The sequence below is a fragment of the Cygnus atratus genome, chromosome 3 (genome assembly GCF_013377495.2).
Source record: "Cygnus atratus isolate AKBS03 ecotype Queensland, Australia chromosome 3, CAtr_DNAZoo_HiC_assembly, whole genome shotgun sequence".
NCBI classification, from domain to species: Eukaryota; Metazoa; Chordata; class Aves; order Anseriformes; family Anatidae; genus Cygnus; species Cygnus atratus.
The window spans coordinates 22,287,002-22,301,812 of NC_066364.1; the positions used below are offsets into that span (position 1 = coordinate 22,287,002).

The 14,811-nt window shown below is 37.6% G+C and overlaps 1 protein-coding gene across 1 annotated transcript in view; it reads left to right on the top strand.

Annotated features, from left to right (window-relative positions):
* Positions 1-614: 614 nt before the first annotated feature.
* Positions 615-14,811, top strand: part of MYOM2 (myomesin 2) — a 69,849-nt gene continuing 55,652 nt past the window's right edge. The window contains exons 1-8 of the mRNA XM_035542909.1: positions 615-721; positions 1,752-1,871; positions 3,029-3,167; positions 3,368-3,525; positions 4,402-4,494; positions 13,693-13,781; positions 13,861-13,911; positions 14,201-14,365. Of these exons, the coding sequence (XP_035398802.1) occupies positions 615-721; positions 1,752-1,871; positions 3,029-3,167; positions 3,368-3,525; positions 4,402-4,494; positions 13,693-13,781; positions 13,861-13,911; positions 14,201-14,365 (922 nt within the window). The remainder of the gene's footprint in view (positions 722-1,751; positions 1,872-3,028; positions 3,168-3,367; positions 3,526-4,401; positions 4,495-13,692; positions 13,782-13,860; positions 13,912-14,200; positions 14,366-14,811) is intronic.

Here is a 14,811-nt window from a genome sequence, read left to right on the forward strand (position 1 = left end):
CAAACTGTGCTTTGTCATGGAGAAATTATGCAGGAGAACAACCAGAATGATTGGAGGTCTAGAAAAAACATGAGAAATGATTGAAAAACCTAGCTTTGTTTGATTTAAATAAGAGAGCTGAAAGATGTTAAAAAAAATCTTCAAACCTTCAACAGGCTGCTACAAAAGTGAGTGGATATAGTCTATTTTGTGTTGTCATGGTGAACTGGACTAGAAACAGTGAGTGCAAATTGCAGCAAGGAACAAAGCAAAAGGTTTGAAGAATGGAGAACTGAAATATCTAGAAAATGCCCCCAAAACTGGCAAATTTCTGTCCCTGAAAATTTCTAAGGAGGTGTTAAATGACATCTACAAAGAAGGGAAAAGTGATCCAACAATTTATCTTCTAGTTCTGTCATCTGTAATTCCATGACTCACTGTGTGGCTAATAAGGTAGTCTGAGATGTGCATATATATGATTGATGGCTCTATTTGTCACAAAGTGATGAAATTTTATACATTTGTTCCTGTACACACATATATGTATGTATGTAAAAATATCAAACCTAAATGTCTGAAATATATGGCTAAATGTGATTTCACTACAGGAATTGCTGATTGTAACAAACTGAAGTATGTCATCACTAGCAGTGCCATTTTACCAGAGAAGGCACAAACACTTCGATCAGTCCTATCGCAACATTCAGACAAGATATGTACTTGAGGAATATGCAGCAAGAAAGTGAGTACTGTGTATTTCACATATGTAGCACAGGGATGCTTCTATTTTGGATAAATAGTTCTTAGAATCAAGATATTTACATTCTCCTCTCCCCCATTTGTGACTTAATCAGAATGTTAGTTTTCCAAGTCCTTCCACAGGGATGCTACTTGTCTGTATTCTCCCACCACCACAGCTAGACTTTCTAGCTATGCAGCAACTCATCTACACAGATTCTTTATCTGAGAATCATTTCTGTTTACTACCTCCAACTTGGAATTTCCTTTTTTTAAGCTCTGATTGAACTCAATATGACTTAAGAAAAATTGCTATGAAATTAATTGGAAATCACAGAAGCATAATACCCATTCTTCCATATAACATGAGGATATTCCTTCTCCTAAGTTTGGCTATTCCTACTCCTGAAGTTAGCTATTTCTATTTTTTTCCCCTCCGAAACAAAGCAACAAAACAAAACAAAACATTTTTCTGTTATGTGAAATCTCAGAGTTTTAGTAACAAGATACAGGTTCTTTTTTATCTTGAAGCCTGGAATATTGAATCTTGATTGCTTAAAAATCACTGTCCTCCCTCCTCAGTAATTAAGATGCCTAGCTAACTGTCCAGCTTGTCCAGATTCGCTTCTGAAAGAGGAGAGTTTATGAGGAAGGTTATGTGAAGTGTAGAGAGGCAGGAATATTTAGAAATAGACAGTATTATAAGGATTCTGTGTGCCTTGTTTCTTAGATGAGCTGGTACCCTCATGATTTGCTGCACAGTGAATAGCACTTGAAAGATTGGAGACTAAGTATAAATTTAATAGAACTGAATGAAATAAAATGCCTAACAATCCCCAACGACAAATGATAGGCATTAGGCCTCTGAAGGACAAGTGAGAATCAGAGCTGCTAGGGCACTAGCATAAACTAGCATTCTTACTGAATGGTGCTCAGTTGTAGAATTCAGCTCATTTAAAGTAATTTCTTTGACTTTAGCGAGTTCATGTTTTACCAGATCTGCTGGGTTATGACGGTGTCTTTTATATTTGAAGGGCTGCTTCTAGACAGGCTGCTTATTATGAATCATCTGGCTTGGGAAAAACAACATGTAGACTCTGTGCCAGGAGGGCACGCACCTTGGCTCATGAAACAATGCAAGAATCCAGGAAAAGGTAAAGCTCTGACCTGTGAAGTGGCTCTGGTCCCATTTAGTATCTCTCTTTTGCCAGGGCTCCTTTCAAAGTCGGCAAGACTGGAGTATTCTCTGTCACTGTTCTTCTCTAATCTATTTTGGCTGGAATACTAAATGACTGAGTGTCACTTTCAGTCTCATATTTCAACCCAGAGTTGTTCCCTCTAATCCCCAGCCTGACCCTTGAAAACAGCTTTAATACCAAAAGAAATTAGTATCTGCCTAGGATCCCAAACATTTTCAAACAGATCTACTGCACTATTACTGCATTTCTGGATTGGATCAATTTAAGCATTGAGTTCTTTCCACAATACCAGAGGACTTATCATCATGTCTCAATTACAGACTTGATATAAAGTCTTTGAGTAAATGTGCTGACAGCAATATTACAGTTAGTGAATTTGACTGTTTCTGCTCTGCCATGCTTTACAGCGACTGTAACAAAGACGTAGAGAATATGTGCTACAAGAATGAATTCTACCATCTTTGTAGAAAACATGTCAAGGGAATTGTACACATACATAGGGTTCTAGTACTTTGACTGTTTTGAAGGCTATACCCTGGAAGTGGAATGTTCCAGGAAAATCAAACTCATTTGCATAATATATTATTTTAAAAATAATCTTAAATTTTATCAATATAAAATTATACATGGCAGAACAAGGCTGGTATTCAAAGTACACTGAAATAGTAAAAATAAATACTTCAAAAAACACCAGAGAAATCATGGCTTGATTGGTGAAGTTCATATAAGTCTTCTCATTTGCTTTACTACATGTTGTGTTATACTTTGAGAGTCTAGAATGACAGTCATATTAGAAATTTCTGGTAGTCAGCTCCTTACTTTCTTGCTGTTGGCAAGGCAGAGTACCATAAGCTGCTTATAGAGTCATCACGATTGAAGGAGCCTGAGCTAGCTCCTCCTAAAAACTTTGATGAACTTTTTATAAGTATTTTGAAAATTGTAGTCATTGCTTCCTCTTGGATTAGGATAGGCAGATAGACTCCAAGAATAATTCCTAAACTAGATTTTACATCCTGATGATGTTGTTTCAGAACCCTCAGCTGCCTAATGTATATGAGTGATAATCTTAAAGCTTTATGTTGATTACTCTTATCCTTTTTCTTGTCCTACAGGACTCATGAACAAAAGTCTCATGCTAGCGAAGAGAAAAGGATCCGGTTTGCCAGTGAGCTGTCGGCTTTGGAAAAAGAGATTCACACAGCCAGACACCGTGCTAGGGAACAACTGGATAGACTTGCTATACAAAGGATGGTATAGTACTGAAGTTTTTTTGTTCCTATGCAAGCACAATTATAAGATATACTAAAATTTAGGTCTGTGTTTCAAATATCGTTAGGGATTTAGCATCTTTTAATCTTGTGGATTTAAAATTAAATCTTCTATCCCATTTGAGTCTGGTGCTAAATTCTTCCTTTCTTCACCTGCTTTTATCATTTTGCCTTGTTTAATAGGTAGAAGAAAATATGGCTATGGAAAGACATGCTGTTGAGGAAAGAATAAGTCGAGCTCCTGAAATCCTGGTGCGCCTGAGGTCTCACACTGTCTGGGAGAAGATGTCTGTGAGTCTTTGCTTCACTGTACAAGGATTTCCCACCCCTGTTGTACAATGGTAAGAGACTGGCCTTATCCAGGCCTCTAAAAATGTTGTTAATCTTTTTCCATTTGGAAGCTATGGCATAACTGATAAGTGTTGCATACATAATGGCTATGTTAAAACCCCTTTTTAATCCTCATATATGAGGATTGTAGCACTCGATACCACAGTGGAAGGAGTGGGAGGAAAGCTTGCCGAATGGCCCTGTGCACTGTGAGAAGCAGAGCTGGGTATTTCAGAAGGCAGTTTGTGGAAGGCATTCCAGTCTTTTTGGCCATTCATTTTCCTGAAGATGAAGTAGCAAATGTCCCAATACACAAAGCTCACAGGCTACTTGCTAAGCCTGGGTAAACTTGCACAGCACCATTGCTGTCATAGACAATTGTTTTCACAGACTGCCTGCGTGTTCACTTTGTGTCAGCACCTGTTGAAGTGGAAAGTCACGTAATATCCCTGAAGCTGCCTAAGCACCGTCCTGTATATGGGACATCCACAGAGCAGACTGTGAATAACTAACCCGAGGCACTATTCTGTTGCTGTTTCTCTTTTTTGAGCTTAAGTGCTTTATTGCGATCAAAGACAAAATTTGCTTCCCATCTTATGTCAGGGATAGTGGATTGGAAAATTCAAGTCACATCCTGCTTTCTCTCTACTGCTAGCTTTTCTGGTTTGGCTCCACATCTCTTTCCACATTCTTACTGCAGTGATGACTCTCCTTCACTTTCATGGCCCAATGTGTATCTATCCATACACACTGGAAAGTACACAGGTAGAGAAAATTTATAAATATATGACTCAGATGTTAATAAATTATACATCTACGTAAAAATCAACTGAATTATTACAGTGAATAGAAGCTGCTTATTAGTTCATTTTTTTCTTGATTGTCAGGTACAAAAATGAGGAATTGATTACACCTGCAAGTGATCCAGCAAAGTACAGAGTTGAAAGCAAATATGGAGTACATGTGTTGCATATAAACAGGTAGGTTATTCTGAGGAATTCAACAGATTTTTATACTCTACACAAAATATTTTATATCAAATACAATAAAACAATCATACAAATGCTGCAAGAGAGTTGTTAAATTCAACACACTTCTCTGTTGGTACTCACATTTAGGCTATAGAAGGTTCACTAAATAGCTGGATATTAGATCATGAAAATGAAATGAAAAAGAAAAATTAGATATTTTTGTTATTTAGCTCCAGCGATATACAAGAAGGTAGCAAACTAGAGGTAAGTAGCCGAAAGAAGTAGTTCCTTTTATATTAGAATTTTATTTTCTTGGCAGTCAAAGTGGAAAGTTGTCTGTATATTTTATGATCTTGTCATGATGAAACTATTTAAGGTAATCAGAAGTTTAGATGGTCATGGCAAAGATACCCAATCATCAGTTTTTGTTTTATTATATGGTAGGCTCTCTTTCCTTTTGATCTAGGTTTGTTTGTTCTCCAAAAAGAAGTGTTAAGTTAAAGAAGAGAAAATATATAATTTAATTCATTTTATTTTTCACGATGATGTTAATCTTGCAGTATAGAAAATGCCTGTGTAAAACAGCTTCCTAAAACTAATACTAGATTGTCTTAAACACTGAAATATCACCTGTTACCTATGACTCAGTACAAGATTTTTTAAAAAATATAAACACCCAAATTAAAATGAGGACATAACAGTGGTATTCAAAAGGAAAAATTAACATCTAGAGAAGAGACACACAAAAAAGATGTTTTTAATTTCTCCAGAACATGAGTATCAGCTGTGTTCACATAGCTGGAATCTTTGTGGCTAGCACTTGTTTAGCCAAACATTCATCTTCTACCTTGTCTTCACGTGTCAGCAGTGGAAGCAGCCCTGAGCACAGCCTTGTGGCATTAGTACAGAAGATAAATGTGTCATTCCTTGTACTTTTGGGAAGGACTACACGCCTTTGTCATCCTGAAATGAAGTCCATCTTGACTCTCCACCTTTCCATAGCTCAGGATGGGAGAAGCATATTCCTGTACAGAAATTCTCAGCCAGAAATACTCTGTTGTTGCTTCTTAAGGGGTACTTCTCAAGGACTAGTAGTACTTACAGGTACCTCTGAGATACTTGAAGTCTTCAACTTCCAGGACATGAGTAACTTGCTGACTGCTCTCTGTGAGATATCTCAACACAGCTGTTTTTATCCCACTAGTATTACTTTTGTAGATGAGAGCAGGAGGTTGAAAGATAAAAGCAGGTTGTCCTCCTGCAATCGTCTTCCTTGCAGCAGGGAAAAAGGAAAATGTTCTCCTCTGTATGGGTGTGAGTAACAGTGAGGAGATGGATGAAATTTAGGTGACTTCTTGACAATGAATGATTGTGCTTGTGTTTATCTCCCTTGGTTAGTGTTCAAAAGTGGCTGCTTGGTGAGTCCTGGTGCTTGATATGTAGCATAGTTCCCTTTTGTGACATTCTGGGAATAAATGGCTTTTTGAAGAAATGGGGATCGGTGTGGATGGTGCTTTCTAAGCATCAGTAACCATCAGGCTGAAGGGTGATATTGTCTTATAACCCCTTGAAGCTTTTTTGTTTCTTATACTGGTTATCAGTCATGTAGATGGCATTCACAACCAGCTTTGGGATTGTTCAGACATACCTTAGAGTCATTTATTGGCACCCACTCTGATTCCCACATACACTTATCATCATCCACTGTTTACTAGGTGTAGATCTGTATGTATTCATACATGGTCCCTTATGTTCAACCAAGCTGGCATCTTCAGAGACTGTTGCTGTGTTTCTCTTTCATTCTCTCTGGTAGTGTGATCTTTTTGCCAGCTAAAGATGCCCAGCTGCTCTCTGACAGGTCTCCCTTCTCCACTTAAAAGGACATTGGAGGATTATAGACCCAGAGCTATGATTTATTTACCATAGATTTATACAGTTTATTAAATTAAATATATATATATATATAAGCTTGAATATAGATCTTTATTACTAACGTATTTTATTTCAAAATTTGACCATCAACTGTGTTGTGCTTCCCAAAAGATGGAAAATCAGCTTGCAGGACATGGAAGAATGTTTTGATAGTGTTTTACATTACTAGTATCAGTGGTATTAGTATTAGGCAATGAAATGGTATGTATTTGGTTAATATATATATATTATTAATGTTTTAATGATAAACATGTATCAATTAACTCTGGATCCTCCATAAATATCTCTATACATGCATATTTGAAGTATTATTTTTTTTCCTAGAAGTAGAACAGTTAGGATTTTCTACCTATCCACTTCTTCTGTGCTCTTCTCAGCTGTTCATACCAAAGTGCTGAGCTGCATGTCATCTGATCCACAGCCACTCAGCACGGCCTTGGAATTTCTTGGCTACCTTTTTAGTGCTTCAGTGAAGCTTAGGGAGTGAACTTTTCCTTCTGATGCAAGTGTGATATTTATTCCTATGAGTATTCCTTGATCCCAGTGGAAAAATTCTTGAGGCACCAAAACTAGAACGTCATTTTGTCATCTTAAAGTAGTAACTGGACACAATTTCATCCCTCTCATTTGCTGTCTTCCAGGGCCCATAAGCCTATACAGTAACCAGATCATTTTCATTTCTCTGTCTCATATTTTTATGATGCTTTGTGCTCAATTTACCACATTTTCTGCATTAATTTAATGCTATCAATATCATATAGTGCCACTCTCTTGCTCCTTTTGGGCTTCCTCAGCTGGGAGCCTGGGCTCAAGATCTCCATTGTGCAGTAAAAAAAAAGGGGGATTTGAAGCTTTTATTAGAATTTTTGCACGTCTCACAGTTACAGGAGCCTGCACTGAGGTAGTGGTTCATTTCATCTTTCATCTCACTTCTGATAGGTGATTTGGAGGAGACTAAAAGGAATTCTCTCAGGGAAAGCTACTGGTAGCTGAAGTGATGGATACATGCCTGAAAATATGTGGGTTTGGTTAATATGTTTTCTTTATCCCACCTAATTTAGACTAGAGAGAGGCATATAATCCAAGAAAAGATTTCTGTATTGGAGATAGTTGAGTATACCCTGCTGCTCTATAGCATGGCTGGAAAATATTTTGTATGTTAGTGTATATCGCAGTACATCCTAACATGCTGAATTTCTTATTTGGCACTACTTGTTTAGCCACGGGTTTGTTTGTTTGTTTGTTTGCTTGCTTTTCTATGATGAATAGGATAGTTTTTTCACTGGTATGACAGTTAAGTTGTTCCTTAAATGAATCATTAGGCTTTATGCAACTATAAAAGGCTATATTATGTTTCCTGATACGTTGACTGGGGCATAGAGGGGACAGCAGTATGCTCCAGTTGTTCCTGGCTCCCTGCAATGAGCAGGCAGGTGAGCTGGTGGGAGTTGGATAGTAGAATAAGCAGAGAAGGAAGCTTGATTTTCCAGAGCTCTGTCAGTGTGATGTGGCTGCACACTGCCACTTGTACAAGGCTCAAAGATTGGCAGTGTTTTATCTTTTATTAGGGCCCTCTTCTTTTCCTGTTTCGGTAGGTCATTGCTTAAATGTTCTTCTAATTGCGGCAAGAAAGGGTTGGTGGTTGCATCAGCGAAAATGTGTGGCAAAGCCAGCAGAGTGCAGTGTAATACCTGCTGCCAGAAGGCAGAGCTAGCCCCCTAATCAAGCGCTCAGCTCCTAAGCACTGTCAGCATTGGTTTTTTAAAAAAAAAAAAAAGCTTAAAATGGAACGAGCCTTCTTTTCTAACTATTGTGATTTAACAAATGACACTATGCAGTCAGTACAGTGCTATTTTAGTTCGATTAGGAACAGAAGGCTTAAAATGATTTAAAATGGAAATACAGAGAATGAGGGCTGCCCTTTCTCCTGCTGTGGGTGGAAGCGGGACGGAGTGCAGGCACTGCGGCAAAGGCAATCCTCCAGTTCAGGAGGCAAATCCTGGGAGCTGTGTAGGGTTGATTGCATGGTGATAAACTGCAGGTCCCAGGGCTTTGCAGATATGCAGTGACAGTGTGTGCATAGTCAGCATGTATGGTGTACTTCTCTTCTTCTTTCCTTGCTGAAACGCAGACAACATCCCCCAAATGAAAAGGTCTGTGATGTTCTGGCCTGTCAGTCACTGTCCCCTATCAGCTGCAATAACTGGGAGCCACTGAGATGAGCTTGAGGAAGATGCAGCCCCAAAATAGAGCTCCCCTATTCAATAAAAGCAAAAGCCAACCAAACAAAAAGAACAAGTCAAATTCAGTCTGACTGGAGAATCAGTCTATGAGATGGTGTTCCTGCAGAGTATTTCCACATTTTGGTGTCGTTTAAACATTACACTGAAAATTTTGTCATTTGAATTCAAAGGAGGCAATTTTAACTCTGTAATTTACTACGTTGTGCTTCCTGTTCTTGACATGCACCAAATTGTGTTCTAATTCAGGAAAAATGTTACTTCACTCTCAACTCCTGTGTTTAAATCTCCACAAGGCAGATGGATGAATACATGCATTTTAAACAGATGTATCTGCCTGGGGAATATTCCCCGCACAAACATTAGCACTTCAGAACCTCATGTGGATTCAGGGCAATTTAATTTTCACAAAAAGTATTAGTACCTTGGGACAGAAACAGCTCTGCCCTCACACTTCATGCTATCTAAATGTACTCTGTATATTTTATCTGACCTTTGTAAAGGTTGGAAAACACGTTCTTCATCATGATGCAAGAATAACTGTTGGAGAGACCACACCTTTCCTCCTGGGTACTTCAAATATGATTTCTAAGTTGTCTTAACTCAGTGCACTTTGCAGTGCTATTAGGAAACTTTATTTATTTATTTATTTTCAGCATAAAAGGAAGCAAATAGTTTTTAGGATAATCCTCATTCGAAGTATTATCTGGCACCAAAGAAGAATTAAGGCTTGAAGTAACTTGCCATCCTGTTCAACTTTTTTTCAGAGTGTATATTAAACCAATGTGCTGTGTAGACCTTACCCACTAATGCCATACACTTCCAATACTAGGTTTGAAGGCAGACCACTGAGTATTAGGCTATCTAAGATGATTTGATTTATCCCCTGGTGAGCTAGGTTAGAGATCATAAGAAGGAGCCATAAAATGCTTTCAAAGCAGTGACCTCCAGAAAATAGGTAGAATTATTAGGATCTCTTAAGTAGAAGAAAGTGCCTGGACTGGGGACTTATTTTTATATGTTCATAATAACAATAAAGACCTTGTTTCTCATCATAAAACAAAAGTGTTGTAAAAAAAAAAAAGTGTGGTCAGTCAGTGGGTCAGTAATTCTTCTTTCTTTTGTACCCTCTGATAAAATTAATTCTCACTCCTTCACTAATCCAGACAACCTCTGTCAAATAGTTGCTTTCAGACATTGAGCTGGTTGGGCTAAAAACAATCCTTTTGTGAATCTCCTGTCTGGAGACTTTAATGATTATTTTTTGTTTCCTCTACTTTGGAGACCCTCACAATCAGGGAAATCATGAGAGGCATTTTGCTGTTCGTTATGAGATGGCAAGACAATGGGGAGGGGACTGAGAGTAGCCCAGCTACACATCCATTTGAAAAATTAATCAGGTATTTGGCATTTTGCTTCCTCATTTTAGGGAGACAGCTTTGCAATTCTTACACCTCTAAATTTCTGATGTTTGGAGTGGTCAAACAGACTGTGGCCTCACATTTGTTCAGAATATGCTTCTAAAGTTTCTGGGTTATTTTTATGCCATCCGGTGTTTAATAATAAATCATGTTTCAGATCCTGAATCCTGTGTAATTCTTAAGGCAATTAATTCCTATTGACTGTTTTAGCTGCTGTTTTGCTAGAAAATGAAGCCAACACTGAGAGCAAAATATAACTATTTTAAAGTGACAGTTAATCAGAATTAAGCTCACTTTAGATACACTGTTATTTTATTCTTGTGCCAACGCTCTGTAACAACAAAATGTTAAAGAGCAATTAAGTTGTATTTGATGAAGCAGAGCAGCCTGAAGTAATGCTTTGTTTATGTAAGGGAACAGCCCAGTACGGCAATGGTGGGGAAGTCATCCATCACTCAGATAGACTTTGGGAGCTGTAAGCTGCCTAACTTGTGTACAGCCAGGGATGGATCAACAGTGCACCTGCAGCATGGCTCCCCCAGCACATGTGCTGCTGGATGGAAGTGTGCACTGTGCTCCTGGAGGGTATGGCTTCTCCAGGAGAAGCCTGGACACCTAGGCTGGAGGAAGACCTTGTGCACCTCCATAGTCTTCAGGTAGGATGGTGAGGGGGCTGGACAGTGGGCAGGAGGACAGGAATCCTTTATAGGGCATGCATTTGGGGACATGCAGTGTATGCTATACCTCCCTCCAGTGACTAGGAATTGCTGTCCTAGACTTTGCCTGCCATGGTAACCTAAAAACATCCTCTGACACAGTGGCCCCCTGGCATGGGATGCACTATATCCATGCTGCTCATCTTATCTTTCAGGACAGGGCAGCTACATCCAGAATGTTTTCTGGGAAATGAATCCTGCTGTCTCCTGAGCTGTGCCCAGGAATCTTTCTGGGGACCTGTCACACACCAGGGCATGTCTAGGGCTGTTCTAGCACATCAACGCCAGCGTAATCAAAATACAATTTCAGGGGACAATCCCTAACACTGTTTAATATATATTTTTTTATATACGCAGTATAGTATGTACTATATACTATATATACCTCCTTTAAAGTATGGATTTAGTGCAGAGTAACCTTATTGTTCCACTACAGTCAATTCTGCAATGCCCCTTTAAAAAAACTTTTGACATGCCACATTTGCTGTAATCTTATTTCATTATAGCAAGGCACTGTATTTGGCTGTGAAAAGTGTATGAATTATGTACATGTCAATATAGAGACATTACAATGTGACTTAGGAAAAAATCCTGTACCACAGTTTTATCTTGCTTTTGGCATCTTATAATACAAACATTAATACCGTGAAACCAGAATAGGAAAAAATTGTTCTTGTTTTTAAGTTAGTGTTACCAAATCCAACAACTTTCAAGCAAGTCCAGAAATCAGTTAAGCTTTATGTAGGTTTGTGAAAAGGTATGGTCATTTTTTAAATCCTTCCTGAAAACCCCAAGATATTGAATAATATTTAGCTTAGTATTTCAGTTGTTCTATAGTGTTTTTCAGACTTTTCCTATACAGACTGTAGTGGAGCACTCACAGGCTTCATACTCTACAGCAGGCTTTCTGGTTAAGTGGGTTAATCTTAAGAGTTACTCCTCTGGCTTTAATAATTAATTGTATGATAGACTTGGTATTTTGCTGCTTTATTTTGTGAAAATTGTGGCCGAAGATTTACCTCTAGGAGGAGCTGTTACTCCTGTATGTTTAGGGAGGTAACTAAATTTAAGAGAGCTTTTATCAAATTGTATTTTAGGCATCACAGTACAGATAGTATCATTCTTGTGATATGACACTGTCCAGAATATATGCGAGAGCTGGAAAACAGGTGTCTGATGTGACTATCACAAGTGCTACATGGCCCCAAATTGGCATCCTGTTATACAATTTACATCAAACACTTTTACATATTCTTTCTTCTTTCACACCTGGAATACATGACCTCTTAGAAGACAAGTACAACCATAATTTCATCCCTTTCATCTGGCAGTTGCCAAGAAGATACAAATTCGTTCGTTTTAGAGGAAACTAAGTGTATGCAGACATTATATCTCATCAACAGAAATTCCTGAGAGTGTCTCTATTAAATGCACTGGAACTACACAGAAGCAGGATTTAATTGTATGTATTTCAGCATTCTGGTTAACTGATGGCTAGACCTAATAGAAATTCCAAGAAATAGAAAAAATTCAATAATCTTGTATGACACAGACATATTTTTGAATACTTGGCTAAAGAAAAAAAGTTCAAGAAAAGATATCAAATTGGGCCAAATAAAACATTTTGTTTATTTAAAACCAAAATATTGGGGTATTTCATATTAGAGTGTTTAGTATGTTTCTAAAAATAAAGCAGAAGTAAATTCTGAAATATTTTTGAATTGAAATGTTAATTGTGAAATGTCAAAATGAAATATTTCAACTTTTTCAAAATAATTTTTTCCTCCAGACTAAGTTCCCTCCCTCCCTTCCTCCCTCCCTCCCTTCCTCCCTCCCTCCCTTCCTTCCTTCCTTCCTTCCTTCCTTCCTTCCTTCCTTTTTTTCTTTTTTGGGGGGGTGGGGTGGGGTGGATATCACTCTACCTAAATCTGTATTTAGAACAATCTAAAGTATTTTTAATGTTTTTAGCCAATAGGGAGTTATATTTATATTTATTAGACACATTTCACATAAGTTTATTTAACTGTAGTTTCATGTAATCGCACCAAAAGTATATTTGCACGTAAGGAATTAGTTTCCTTTCCTTTACCTCAATTTTATGTCATATCCATGGATGTAATACTTCTCCTGACTGAACCCATTTTAAATAAGTAAAGAATTGGGAAACCAAGGTTTGGACTTGTATCTTAACTAGACATATATCTGCTAACATAAATTATCCTTCAAGAGAGGATCCAGTAAATAAGACATTCCATCACTGGGCCCTATGTTGCATGAATTAACTATTATTTTATTTTATTTTATTTTATCTTATTTTATTTTATTTTTTATTTTATTGTCCTTACATAATAAATATCTTTTCTCACTAAAAATAAATCAAACCAAAATTTTTGTGCCCATAAAGAATTTAGGTCATACTCCGTGGTTTTGTATCATTTCATATATACTGCCTAAAAAGAGGTATGAGAGAGGCAAAAAATACCTGTATCTACCTGCTGGGGATAGCCACAGAGGGATGAATTTTCTGCAAGCATCACGTCCTTTTCTTCCATGTCTCTTTCTTAAAATATGTGGCAGAAGAGCAAGACAGATTAAGAAGGTTACATAGAGAAAGGAAAGAGCCAGACTGGCATATTCCAGCTATCTCCTTTTGATCATTCTTTAAAGGTTATTTCCAGTTTGCTTAAGTTAATGCAGCCCGCACACTAATCTGTGATAAAACTACTGCAAAACCAGTACCAGATTTCTGATTGTCTTTCATCAGCTTCTTGCACAGTGTGATGTGAGCAAAGAGCTTTATACACTTTGCTTAGGGTTGACACAGCTTGGTTTGTAATATTGATCATTAAGAGCATTTGTATTTGCCTACTCATTTATTTTCCCATTTTCCCTTTTCAGAGCTGATTTTGATGATTCTGCTACTTATTCAGCAGTTGCAACAAATGTCCATGGGCAGGCATCAACTAATTGTGCTGTGATTGTACGAAGTAAGTCCTACTTCATGATTAAAATAAGAAATAAATATTATGTTCTTGTCATTGAATCTTTATTGTCTGTATTTTACAGGGTTCAGAGAGGGTGAAGAGCCTCACCCAGCTGGGATAATGCCCTTCCACTGTAAGCAAATATATTTTTTTTGCTTAGATAGTTTGTATACCCTTATCATTAATAAAAGCCAGAATAATGTTTTACAGATGAGAAAATAAAGTATGCTTTGTTTCTTCTGATTTTGCTCTTTAAGCACTCAGTAGCAACCTGAGCTGTCCAGAAGCTTTTTCTTTCCCATTTGCATCTCTAGATCAGCATATAGTATACTAGAGAGTTCTATCTCCTCTTCAGATTTGACAGTAATCTGTTTGTGATAACTAGAAGTTACTTAAGAATGTTTTCATTTTCTCATGCATAGTGCCCCTGTCATATGATGTTTGCTTCACACACTTCGATGTCCAGTTTTTGGAGAAATTTGGAGTCACCTTTGCAACTGAAGGTGAAACACTGACCCTTAAGTGTTCTGTGTTGGTCACCCCAGAGCTGAAAAGACTACGGCCCCGTGCTGAGTGGTATAGAGATGGTAAGTTAGTACATTGAATAGAAGCTATCTGGAAAGTGCTGGAGAAAACACTGATCAGTCTTGGAACATGAGATTCGCAGAACTAATTTCAGAACAGAGCAAATAAATATCTCTAGTTAGAATTTACAGACTTGATATCTTTCTAAATTACATTACTTTGTCCACCTTTTCGTGAGTGCACATTTACAGCAAAGGAGGTAATCTCATATTAACTAATAACACAGTGGTTAGAACATTTACTGAGTAGGTGGAGAAACAAAGTCAATTCCTAGATTTGAGCATAACTTATAATTGAATGCTGTGACCACTGAACTGGAGGGTACTCACAAAGCAGTAAATTAACGTTTGAAGCACTGAAGTGTGGGCGTGGTTCTCTCCTTCCATCTTGCTCCACTATCGTGAATTTTACGTTAACACATATTTAATTTATAGTTCAGAAATACTTA